The sequence below is a fragment of the Chaetodon auriga genome, chromosome 17, assembly GCF_051107435.1.
Source record: "Chaetodon auriga isolate fChaAug3 chromosome 17, fChaAug3.hap1, whole genome shotgun sequence".
Classification (NCBI taxonomy): Eukaryota; Metazoa; Chordata; class Actinopteri; order Chaetodontiformes; family Chaetodontidae; genus Chaetodon; species Chaetodon auriga.
This window is the reverse complement of record NC_135090.1, coordinates 22,048,253-22,061,809: the sequence shown is the minus strand read 5'-3', so window position 1 is coordinate 22,061,809 and position 13,557 is coordinate 22,048,253. Positions and strand designations below refer to the sequence as shown.

The 13,557-nt window shown below is 45.9% G+C and overlaps 1 protein-coding gene across 1 annotated transcript in view; it reads left to right on the top strand.

The window, feature by feature from the left end:
- The first annotated feature begins 870 nt into the window (after positions 1-870).
- grin2da (glutamate receptor, ionotropic, N-methyl D-aspartate 2D, a) overlaps positions 871-13,557 on the top strand; it is a 102,819-nt gene continuing 90,132 nt past the window's right edge. Inside the window, exons 1-3 of the mRNA XM_076754852.1 lie at positions 871-1,477; positions 3,199-3,336; positions 7,217-7,483. Coding sequence (XP_076610967.1) covers positions 989-1,477; positions 3,199-3,336; positions 7,217-7,483 — 894 coding nt within the window. The 5' untranslated portion in view covers positions 871-988. The remainder of the gene's footprint in view (positions 1,478-3,198; positions 3,337-7,216; positions 7,484-13,557) is intronic.

Here is a 13,557-nt window from a genome sequence, read left to right as displayed (position 1 = left end):
TGTAAATTTTCAGTTTAATGTCACATGATATGTTAGAATCTGTTTTATAGTATTGTGCCAACATAAATATGAACTTGTCCAACAATCTGACCTCACCTGTATGTTAGCTAAGGTCACCTGGTTTAAACACCTGACACATTATGCGAAACCATATTTAGTTGTTTGTGTTACCTGACAAACGACCCGAAGTTACTGCTGCTTAAAGTCCTGAGTGCAAAAATGTTCAAATCCTGTTTTTTAAAGGTAGTGACTCATCTTACTTGTAGCGACCCTGCTGTCGTCCCATTGGTCCCCAGATTTTCATTAAAAAAATTGTTTTGTTTTCTCTGATTTTCCTAGAGTTTAATTCTGTTACACAGGTAAGACTGCAGGAATAAAAGCCGTTTACGCTTGTCCTCAGGATTCAGACCCGTCCTGTATTTACAGAATCATCAGTGTCTTTAAAGCAGAGCTAATCTCCTTAACAAACAGTAATCACTCTGCAGTTTTTGCACTGCACTCTGACACATCAGTTAACTTTTATTGTTGCCCTGTTTAATCCTAAATGTCAGCAGGATTTAATTATTAGGAAAGTAAATAGAATTATATGTAGAGACCTCCAGGATGTCTGAAGAGGAGCAGTAAATACGAGGATGAGTAGGAGCAGTGCGTCATGTATTCACTGTTAACTGGACGAATGTGCTGCATAAATCACCTGTCCCACTCGAGAACACCTGCACATATATAACGAATAAAAGGACGTGACTGGCTGAAACTCGTCTTCTGGCTAGAGAGGAAATATGACAGCAGGATGATGACAGTTATTAAATCATCCTCTCCTCTCTCTCCTGCAGGGTCTCCTGTCCTCATCAGGTGAAGCACTGTGAGCCTCTCTCCTCCCTCCCTCCTCCCCCACAGACGTCACCCACTACCCCAAAATCCCTGAATCCCACCTGGCCACACCTGCCAAACCCCATCCGACAGCTGCCACTGGCCCTCCCTTTACCCCATGGTGGCCCCAAGGCCCGCCCTCTCACTGCTATTGGCTGTCCTGGCCTGCACGGGGCCCGCGCGCCCCTCGCCCCCCCTGTTGCTCCGGCCCCGGGAGAGAGAGAGGGACTCTGGTGGCGTCAACATCGCCGTGGTCCACTCGGGCTCCTCCCTGCTCCCGGAGACGGCGGTGGTGGGAGGTGCGGGGGTCGGCGAGCCGGGGCCGGGGCCTGGAAACGGACCGGGAGGGGGAGGCGGAGGAGGTGGAGGAGGAGGAGGAGGAGGAGGAAAGGGAATAACGGATACAGCTTTGTTGGAAGGAGCGGCTGCGATGGCTTCGTTTTCCTCCTCCTCCTCCTCGTCATCCCTGTCGCTGGCTGCGCTCGTGGGGGAGACGGTGATGACGCCATCGGGTCAGGCCAACGTCATCTACCTGGCTGTGAACGAGAGCAGCCCGGGGAGCTTGCTGCTGCAGCTGTGTGAGCTGCTGGCCACCACGCCACTGCAGGTAATGTCACACACAACCCACGAGAGAAAAGCTTCGACACAACATGACATCCAAAAACAGAAAAAAGATAAGACATGTCGCCAGACAGACATGCTCGACTTCAGTCTGACAATGTCGCTGATTCTTCCCCGTACCTAGCCGTTAAACCACTGTGCTCCCACACGGTGCATCCAAATGTCATGGGAGGACCCTCCACCTCTGGTCCCTCATATGTGTTTGCCCTTCGGACGGCAGCAACATTAGATGAGCTCGACTGATCAGGCTAACCGGTCGCTGCACGTGTGAGCACATAACTTAAATAGACCATTTTTACAGTAATAGTTTGGTGTACCAAACGGAGGAGTTCATGAGCCGAACTGAACGTCCGACTCGAACGGTTCAGGACGAACACGCGTGTGTTTCACGGGTTTCAGACCGTGTTTGTTTGACCCTTTGAAGTTTTCCAGCTAACAAATGCATTTACTCTGCCAGAACATGCTTTTTCTGTTCCTTCAGCTGTTTTTACACAAGTTAAAAACTGTGCCTTCATTCATTCATGCTCATTTTTCATTGTGCAGTTTGTTCATCTTTTCACTCGTTCACTCATTCATTCATAGTATAAGACTTGTGGATGGGAGCAGATCTGAGCCTCAACTCTGAGAGCTGCTTGTGATCAGACTGACAGAGGTAATAAAACACACTACTCTTCATTCATTTACTCATGCATAGATTCATTCATTCATCCATTCTTCTATGAAACATATACATTATTTATTAATCTAAATCTTCTAGCTTGATTTGTTGTCATAAAACGGTGGAAAGGCCTCAGATCAAGTGTGATATTAACTCTTTTAAGTAACACGCTGTCTTATTTCAGGTCCTGTCTGTCGCCGATTTGCATATCAAATACTTCCTTGAGAGAATTGGGCTGTCATCCACACTTAACTTCAATTTGCTCCCCTGAATTGCTACAGGAAAACAAGCGTTAAGTCTTCAAGCCGGCCTCAAATCACTATTGCCCCTCCATGTATCATTACGGAAAGTAATGGCCATCGCCAGAACTTCACGCGCTTATCCAGAATTTATTACCGCTGCTGACAGCTCTTACTTGAAAGGCAATCACGGCAAAATCCTGGAGACCAAAACATTGAGACAAAACATGGCTTGTTTGCAGCCGTAGTTCAGCATGTTTTCAGCAGCCGCGCCTGTGAGTAAGCCCATGTAGGAGCCGAGGTGGCCCATAAGCCAGGAGCTTATCTGTTGTTTCTGTGGTGTAAAGCAGCTTAAGCCGTATAGCTACAACACACAGTCGTCTCCTGACAGGATGCCAGTCCACTGCAGGGACTTAACTCTGATTTTATCTCCGCCAACACTGATTGCCAATCAGAGCAGCACAAGAGGCCTGTTTTTAAAAGCTTCCAACAGTTGTTTCAAGACTTCATTGAACCTGTAAAAGTCCTCTGAAAGATTCAGTTTCCTCCGCGGTCGAGATGTTTGTTAGCGGGGTGAGAAAATAAAGTCTTTACTGGATGTAAGCTGTTGTCTCATACTGCGAGCAGCGCGTTGTATTTTGCTCACTTGTTCAGCCTTTAATTTATTCTCAGGGTGCATAAGAATAAAAGAAGAGCAGCTTTGATGAATAAAAGTGTGTTGAAGCTTATGAAATTGTGTCTGAATGAGGCTGATGTAACGCCTTTTGTCTGAGCTCCTTTGTTTCACTGCGCCACCTGTTTTACTTCCAGGGTTTGGTGTTTGAGGAGGAGAGACCGCCGCCGCCCAACCGCGCCCCTCTGGCCCCCATGCTGGAGTTTGTGTCCGCCCAGACGGGGGTTCCCGTGGTCGCCGTCGGGGGAGGGGCCAGCCTGGGACGAGAGCCACAGGTAAAAATGGATTACTTAATGTTGCATCATCAACCCTTTTTATTTCATTTGGACTGAAGCGAGAAGTATCTGTGGCTCAGAGGGCGAAACGCAGACTGGAAGAAATTTACCTCATGACCTCCTTTCAGAGGTGGGATTTCATAACTTTAGAGATGAGAGATATTGTTTCAGTAAAGTTTCTGTTCAGTTTAGAATTAGTGGAGCAAGCTGTAAACAGAACGTTCATTTATTATAACTTCATACTTCGTACGTTGAACTTGTTAGCAAGCAGTTTCCTATTTCTAGATCGAGCAGCTACGGAGCCACGATAACATTGATTTGTCGGCGTGTTTTCGGCCTCCTGAGCTCCGCTTTGTTTCAAATGACTCTTCAGGGAAACGTCAGATCCTTTAGACTTTAAATGCTCCACGATTTTCACCTGCAGGAAGTGACCAGTCGCATTAAAGAATCGAAATAAGAAGGTGAGATATGGTACGTAGAGCTGCAGAGTCAGGAGTTCATTGAGTTTATCACCGAGCAACCCCTTACACATCACACACACTCATTTGATCCATCGTCAATAACAATAACAATATAAACAAGGAGTACATCTGTTAGAGCAGCTTTAAGAGCAGCCTGGGACCTTCAGGTAAACGAGCCAGCAGCAGAAAACAAGCAGTACTTTTTCCGAATGTTCTGCCTGAATCCTTTACACCATTAGGTTCTTATCATAGCGGGAGCTGGCACAGATCAAGCCACACACTCTTCACAAAAATATACATTTGAGCTTTGGTTGTGATAAATGCTTCAGTAGGAGACAATACCTCGTAGTTTTGGTTCCAGAAAAGGAAGCAGAGCGACGAATCTCTCATTTCTTTCAGGCTGAAGTGCCTCGTAGGATATAGTTATTTTCTAAATGCCAAACATTTCAGCTAACGTGCTGCTCTGCCCTCATTGCTAAGAAGAAATGAGGAAGAGGAAAATGTAATTTTTGTCAGAATTGCTCTAGTTCTGTCACTGCTGCTAAGCTCATCAGCATCTCTTTACTGAGGGGAGGATGTGCGGGACGTTTGTGCTGCACACTGAGCGTTGCAGTCGTCCAGCGTACCACTGATCATACAACGGAGAATTTTGACATTTTCAGTGTCAAATTTCTCCGTCGAGCTAATCACGATGACTGCAGCGTCGCCTTGTTTTAAATGAAGCTCGCTCGCCCATTGTTCCGGACTAATTAACGGGTATCAGCTCCTCAGCTGGCTAATCTGTGTGTGACAAAAGGTAATGTTTTGCTGACGGGCATTAGTGATAAGTAGATCAGGCTAACAAAGCAGTTTAGCGTGACAGGTGTGATGTTTAATAAGTGGTCCAATTTGTTTTAAGTGGTTCATCTTGACAGTTCGTTGTGGTTGTTGGGATTTCTACATAACTGTAACTCCATTGGCGGCAGCTGTGGGTGTAACACGCTCAGCTTGAGACTGAACCATCACAGCGTCTGAAAATGTTCATTTTGAGAAGCAGCTGTGTTTATGGTGGGCGGTGGGTTTGCTTTGAAGGAGCACGGTGCGGAGCTGCTTTTGCTCTTGTTACACTCGGTAAAGTTCCTCCGGTCGGGCCTACATTTCTACGACTCTGCGTGCTTCTGCCTTTGTGGATTTTGTGCTTAAACTTCCAGTTTCACAATCACGAATGATAAACTGCTTCAGGGACAAAACTCAGATGAGACATTACTGAGCCACAGGTATTTTTACTGGTAGAGTTAAACCCAGAATGTGTTTGTGCAATGAACCAATTACTCGATGGACGAGCAAAAGAAACTTTAGCTGAAATAAGATACAGAAGGGAAGAAAGTTTGGAATCGCTGCTACAAAAGGCTGAGAGGACGGCTCTGTTTCCTCTCATGCTTTTACTTTGTAGACAGGCCTCTTATTTCGTATCAACGGTTTGCCAAAACGAGTAATGTTTCGTACATTAATTCTGGCAGTGCTGTGGACTGGTCCGACCAGACTGACAATTTAAAAGGCAGAAAGAGACAAAGATGCCTCTGAGTAACAGCCGAATAAGATATATGACATCTGTGCAGATTTAAATGAGATTAGTTTCCTCTTTCAGCGTCAACTGAACACAATAATGCCTGGAACAAGCTGGAATTAATGACTTTGACAAAGCTATTCTCAAAACTTCAGAATAGAAATAGAGTCTTGGTCTGATTTTACCTGACGGGCCTGATCGCTGGTCACACAGACCGTCTGGGAAACGATTCCAGACTTCTGAACAGGAAGCCTCGCGTATACACAATCTTAGCTTACTTAGCTGGCTAGTTAGTGTGGAGTTGAAAAACAGGTGGGCTCATCAGTAGACAATTTAGCGTTGGTTGTCAGTAACCAGCACTCTTTTCCACTATGTTCGAGTCAATGTGAGTTATCTGGAAACTCTGCGGCGTCTTGACCCTCCCGCTGGGCTTTAACACCACAAATAGGGCGGTTTGGCCTCCGGAGTCGCTCCGCATTTGAGAAATATTTGTAGAACTAACCTCTAATGAGCTCTTAATTGCCTTTGGGACGTTGTTTCCTGATACACGGCAAGAATCAATCAAGCTTGAGTCAACAGTGCTTCTAAATCTGTGACTTGGGACGCGGCGTCAGTCATTCATCGTTTCTGCTGAGTGCTCACGTGACAACAGCGCGAGTAGAGAGTTTTATTTTAGCTCCAGCTTCCAATGGGACGTGAAAATTTAGTTTTATGTCTCGGCCTACACCACACACCAGCACCAGCACCACTCACTCCCAGCATGCTCCCTGTGCACTGCACCGGAGGCTGGCTTCTGAAGAGCAGACAGGCTTACATCATAAATCAGGCTGATGCCGGTTTGATATTTGACCCAGTTCAGCGCAGCGTAACCTGAGGTGAGCCCTGTCGACTTGGGAAGGCGGCTTGATACTCCCTGAAGTTTCCTCTTGATCATTAATTTAGACACATGCTCACCGCCTCTTTATGTTCACAAGATGCCTAATAATGAATTGCTAACAACACCGCTGAAAACTTTGGACAGTGTCAGGAAAAGTGCGTGGACACGTGCACCCTGTCACGTTAAGCCCTTCGCTTTCTTTCAGCGTTTAAGCTCGCATTCATTCCAGCTCTCAACCTATATGGATTACTCCTTCCTGTTCCTTTGTTCTAGTTTTAGGAAAAATACAATGGAAGAAAAGCCAAAAGAAATGAATTCCTCTTTGAGCCAGCGAGCGGCTCATCTATCCAGATTAAATGTGACTGGAGCAGCAGAGAGGAAGGCGATCATTGTTTCTTTCATTGACACTGAAAGCCTTATTCAGAAGCCAAGGACTTTTTTGACAGGCAGACTGCGTTATTCCTCCGAGTGTTCTCTGTCAGTTAAACTGAAGTCAGTCAGCCACCGGGCAAAGAAAAGAGCTGAACTGGATGAGAGCGAGCTCAGACTGCTGCTGCTGGAGCCTATGGATACACCCACACTCTAACATAATGGGGAGACTTACAGGATGCATCCAGCAATCCCTCAATTGTGTACATAGTGTGCAGTTTACAATGAAGATGTGCAGTAATGGTGTGTTCAGACCGTTACTCGCATTACTCACGATCCTCCTGGACGGTGGAACCATTTCTGTTTATTCTCATTGTTTAATGACGCAAATGAACACAAATGATCAACCTGTGAATGTTTGAGGAGGACGGGCTCACCTCCATGTAGACACCAGCGCCCACACACGGCTACAGGCAGCTTGTCCTCCATGTCTGATTCATGACGTTTACAGTCTTAATGCTGATTGGCTCACACGGCGTCACGCTAATCTGACCGTAACCCTTTAAGGTCAGCATCCTCCGACCTGAATGCTGTACCTGAGTTCTTGTTGTCTCTCCTCGCTTTCAGGAAAGCGGCTCCATCTACCTCCAGTTCACCTGCTCCACCTCGCTCCAGCTGGAGGTCATCTTCGAGGTGCTGGAGGAGTACGACTGGACCTCCTTCTCTGTGGTGACCACCCGTCACCACGGCTACGAGGACTTCCTGGCCATGGTGGAGGGAATGACGGACGGCTCGTTCATCGGCTGGGAGAAGAAGAGCGTGGTGGTTCTTAACGTGACGGACGACCCCGGCGTGGCCCGAACCAAACGGCTGCTGAAAGACAACGAAGCCCAGGTGAGACGAGGCAGCGCGGCCGTCACATTTTGTTCTCAATTTTTTAAATTTCCTGATGTACACAGTGTCAATGGATGAAAATAATTTCTTGAGTAGGACGTCTTTAAGTTATTTCGGTCTTGAAGTTATCGTCCCCTTAGAAAGAGAAATGGTCAGTCAGTTTGTCAGGAGGATTTTATGTACTCACAGAACCACAGACAGACTGTGGCAGCGTAAGATAATCTTCAAAATAAAACAAAACCTTTTGGAGTTTGAGAAGTTTGTCTTTAAAGTGGCGTGATCGTTATGCAAGTTTGGAAGTTGGTTTACGAAAATAACAGAAAGACGTAAAATCGTACAAGAGTCAGAACGAAGGGATTTTTTTCAAACCTGCAAACTGACGTTACTGCGCAAAGAGGCAACGCAAGACGTGTCCATGTTTGTAGTTCTGAAGGAAATCCAGTGAGTTTAAAAGGAAATGATTGATTGGCTGCAGGCAAACAGACATTCAGATGCACAGAGAGGAGAAACCAAACACCAGCAATATGAATTCTCCCTTTCGAGTTCTCCTCTCGCTGCTGTAGCAGAAAGAAACATGCAGTTTAATTTCAGTTGGACTCTGTAGCAGCTTAATCAACTTTTCCAGATCGATGCACAGCGTTCGCAGCACAGTGCAGCTATGACATTCAAAGTTATTTCTTCAGACGTTTTAACCGTTTGGAAATTGGCCCCTCGTTTGCAGTAAAAGCCTTATTTAGGGAGGTTGTCTGAGGACACGCTATTCATTTACAATGACACCCTGGGGGACCACTTACACACACCCCCGCGCGCACACACACACACACACACACACACACACACACACACACACACACACTATTGCATACACCTGAGAGCTTTGTAGTGACACTGCAGCGTTTAACCGTTGCAGCTCTGCACTGAGCTGCTCTCAGAGGTGTTCATGACGTCAGTAACGGCACAAAGCTTCATCTTCATGAAGCTAGAAAAAGAAATGTCACGTCAAAACACGTGAGTCCAGATGTTTTTTACAGCTTTCTTGAGTGAACAGTTACGTTCATGGAAAGAAAACCTGGTCCAGGGTGCTAAAGCTCAGATGTCCGTCTGTCCATCCACCCAAGCCTGTCTGTCCTTAATGAAGATCACGGTTCTTATAAACAGGAACATGTATAGTTTTAAGCTGAGTTTGCATAAATGTGATAAAATCAGGTTCAACTGGTCATCACCAGTCTTCATAAGGTGACCAATCACAGCAGGAAAGGGTTTGAAAGGCTGTTTACGGTGGAAGAAAAACAGGAACGAGCACAGGAGACACGCTGCTTGTTTTTTGTGTGGTATATTTGCTGGTGTCCCTGTGGTCGGATGCTGCTGCTACGCCGCTTTCCCACTTAAAGAGCCCTCATGGATCCACCTCACTGCTGTTCTGGCAGACAGTATTGTGAGTCCTGCTCTGCCTGTACTTATTTTCAGCTAGATAAAGCTCCGGGGTTTTGCTTAGCAGCCTTAAAATTGCAGCTTTGAAATGAAACGGACTCATTGTACAGTGACCCATTGAGAGCAAACTTTTTCTAACCTTTAACAGCATAAAAGGCAAGAAATGAGTCTTTTTTGTATAATTGCTGTTAAACACAAAAGCTGCAAAGAAACATGTCCACGCTAACGGCAGAGTGGACGTTATCGGAGGTGACCTGAGCTGTGGTCTAACACGTGATAGACAGGAAGGAAGGAGTGTTTGGGGGCCACAGGGTCTTTCTTCTTCCCAACCTTGGTCATTGTACGAGAGCAGTATCTCCTCCGTCTCTGCCTCACATCTCTCTCTTTCACAGTGAGCCCTTTTTATTCCTCGCTCTCATATTTTGCCGTTGTCAGTGTAAATGACCTTTGTCAAAATGAAATCCATGGTAGGGGGCGGGGGTTGTACCAAAAGCAAAAGGGCCAGACTGAACATGATGTGATGTAATGGAATGAAAGAGATGAGATGTTGAATAGTGAGGGAGTGAATCGACCCTTTTCTGGGATTTAGATGTGGAGATGTACAGTCAGATGGGCGTTTGTGCAGGTGCAGCATATTAAATTATGATAAATGACAGCATGCTAACACGCTAAAACCAGACCTGCTTAGCGTTGTCATTGCGAGCATGTTAGCATCATAGATGTGCTTGGTATGCTGAAGTTAGCATTTAGCTCACAGCACTGCGCAGCCTCACAGAGCCTCTAGCATGACTGTAGACTGTCAGTCAAATCTGAACCAATGAGGTTTCAGTGTGTTGCTTGTCAATGATTTTCGAATTTCAATGATGAAGAATGTTTTTCTCGGCAATGACATTGTTATTTATGACGGGCACTTGGGAAATGAGCTGCCGGAGGCACAGTAACAGCACTCAGTGTACCTGATGCCTCTGACTGCGGGCTGAAAGGTTGGATCTTAAATCTTGAGCTGGCTGCAGGTGTCACATTTTACATGAAAGCACTGATTGTTTTCAAAGATACAACATGTGCTGGAACTGCCAGCGACTACTTCAGACTTAACATTGTGCTGCTGAAATTCATTCCTCAGCTGAGTTGGCTGCTTAGCTCTAATTAAATGGTCCTCACTAAAACGTCCACGTCCACACCAGCAGCTGCAAACAAAAGGCAGCACAGCACAGGTCAAGTTTTTGGACAGTCTCCAAGGACGCATTTTCTGCTGCCCGCTGGGTGCTGTGTTCCTCAGGTTCAGGGTCAGTGTCATCCATCTACATTTGGTATTTTTAACAACAATATGTGAGCACATGCCCTTGGAACAAAAAAACTAGTTTGTTGCATCCGAATGAGACTTCCTGCCTTTAGGACTGCTGTGCTTTGGAAGCAGCCTTTGGGCGTGTCTCATTGCCTCATTTCCTGTCTCCTCATGCAAGTCTGGGTGATCTGAAAGTCGATCTGGTCTGCTACTGTATCATTAGGCATGTTCCAGTCTCCTCTGGAGGAGTGAAGATCAATGAGTTAGCAGGCTTGAGTGAGGAAGTAACAGAGCGCCCAATGCAAAGGTCTGTTATCGTATCAACACGATCACAGTCAGGAAACCCGTTGGCGATTGGACGCACCGGCTGATTGGGCTGCTCTGAAAGCGTGTCAACATGTTTTTAACATAAGTGAACATTCAAATTTTCTTCCGAGCCAAAAACTGCACCTGGTTGAAGAGCTCTAGAACTGTTCCTAAGTAGACCTTTTGTGGGAACATTTTGTCAGAATTAAGTTAAATGAATGGTGTGACTTTGGATGCTACAGAGACGTTAAACGGACAGGTGATGTAGCTCTAGCACCATCACAACTGAAGACGGAGCTGGAGAGGAAACGTGTCCATGTTTCTTCTTGCCTACATCGTTTCCTTGTCTTTCTTTTCTTCGCTTCTCATGAGATAAGTTCAAAACGGACGCGGTAATGTTAAAAAAATTTGTACAGGGTTAGGGTTAGTACAAAAGTCTCAGAGGGAGAAGCCCTGAAAGAAAGACTGACCTGAAGGGAGAGGACAAGTGAAACATGGAGTCGATTAAGACAGATTGCCTGCTGTTTTTGGGTCCTGTCCAGCTCAGGTACAGCCTGAAGTTGCTTCATCTCCTTTGCCAAAGGAAGAGAAAAGTCCACATTGGGTTTTGTTGGCTGCTCAGTTTTCAGTGAGTGAGTTTGCTGCCAGTGACCTCTGCTCTGAATTGTCCGTCATTGCGCTGTGATTCGGCCTTTTTTTTCACCGTCGTGTTGTGTTGCTCACACCTTGTTCTATTGTAAAATGCTGCGTTCGGTTCTGCATAATCCTCCCATGATGCTCAGACCTTTGATGAAAAACCAAAGGGTCTCAGAGTGTATCGTACGAGCGTTACAGAGCAGGTTCAGTGTGGAATGGCGTTTGTGAGTTGGAGTTCTGCACTGGGTGTCTCCTAAAATCCCCTCCTCACGCACACATGCTCTCTCTTGATGCCGGAGTCGCTGATTAAATTTGGTTTTGGCTCGTCGGTGCTGCGATGTGAGTGTAATTCAGACGGAGAGAGCGGTTTCCCGCTGAGACTGTTCTTTACTGCTCACCATCGCTCTTTCTCTCTCCTCCTCTTTTTTCTGCTTCCTCTCTCACTGTACATTAACATTTCTCACAAGCCGCGTCTGGATGCGAACAATCTGTATTTCATTTACACCTGAAATTAAAATTAGCCGTCGGCGCCCCCAAAGAATTCCTCCGCCCCTCGCAAAACATAAATATGCCCGGCCGACCGGACAACTTTCTGTCGCACTTAATGCAAAATAATTTATCTTACGTGTCTTTTATGCATAATCGTGGAGGCACTGGGGAGGCTGGAGTGCTGCATGGGCCGTTTGCTTTACTTCAAAGCTCGTCTTGACAAATTAGCATACCGCAGGCATCAGCTGATGATTCCCATTCCAGTGTTGCGACTGGTAAGCAAGATAGCAGGCGCGTTGTTTTTCCTCTACGTGTCTGAGTCACTTAACTTTATCATTACAGGAGAACAAATGCACACCAAATCAAGCAGCGCAGCAACACAAACCACTGTTGTTTTACTGTTTTCATTCAGGCTCTGATATTAAAATGTGTTAGTTAAAGCAACAATGGATGTTTTCAGAGCAAAATGTAAACTGATGTTATTGCCATGAAAAGTTCCTCTGCTGCTCTGTGCAAAGAAACTTTCATATTCTGGATTTAACCCAGAGGACAGCCTCATTCTTTAGATAAAAACATCCAAAATGCAAATTACCGCGAGCTGTCCAGGGTAAAATTAAATCTACTTGTTAAAAAACATGCAACACATTGTTAAAAAAATAGCTTCACAAAGTTCAATCAAATCCTTTTTTTTTTTCTGTGTGGGAATATTAGGCATTTTGGACGAGACTTGTCTCATCTCAGCCTGGATGTTGATGCGATTGAGCTCTGTCACGATAAAATATGGCGACCCGTGGCCGTCTAAATGAAATGTTTTCTTCCAAAATGAGATGTCCAGCCTTTGAAAAATGAGACACCCGCACTAACCAAGTGATTGATGGCACGAAATTATAACAGATTACTCGTCTTTCTGAAGGACGGCTCCCTCTTCCAAGGATGAGAGGAGGAGAAGACGCTGACAGACGGGATCCTCTTTATTTCATACTGCAGAGTGACAAACTTCAGGCTCAGGAAATGTCAACGCTGTATGCAGAGAGGTCTAAATATACCCCGACTGCTCAGAGGATGTGGCTGACAGGGATTGAGCGTTAGCTTGGACCTCGCGCCGATCCCGATTCCATCTGCTGTCGGCTGAGTGGGCGGGATCGGCGTCACCTCGCCACCCTCCGTGACGCGAACGTGCAGCGTGTGAGAGGATCCACGCGCCCGCTGCCGTCAGAGCGCGTTCATGAAGCGATTCACGTTTTGACCGATTTCAGTTTCATAACCTCTGCGATTGTCTTGCAAAACTGTGGCACAAATTTTTCTCAAGTGCTTCCTCTGAGTAATCATCTGAAGTACCCTCAGCATCACACACACACACACACACACACACACACACTCGACAGCCTCTTTCCTTTTCCTCTCGTCCTCCTCTGGTTTCACGTGTTTTACACACTTTGTCTTTTTAATCTTGCCCCCCCCCCCCCCCCCCCCCCTTTGAATTCCCCCTCTTTAATAATGCATGAAGGGGAAATGCAAGCAGACCAAGAGGTGCCATTTTTCAAGAGCAGCTCAGTGTGTTGAGAAGAAATAAATCGATAACTAAAGAGGATCATTAATGTATCAGTGCAGCATGTTTCAATGCGTAAATGAATCTAATCTATAACTGTAAAGGAATCGTGAGAGGACATTATGGGACCGAACAGCACCAACGAGGGAAGATGAAAAATGGGATGATCATCCACTTTTTGCCTCTTTTGGGCTCCACATTCCTCTTTTCCTGCAGTTCTTTGTCATCCTTGCTCTATCGCTTCTTTCCTTCCTCTCCTCACCCTTTCTCCCTCTCTCCTTTCTTGTCTTCCTGTTCCTCTTCCTCCTCCCTTTCTTTCCTTCAGTACCTCTTTTTCTTCTCTCCTTCTCTGCTACACTCTTTTTCTCATTATTTTCC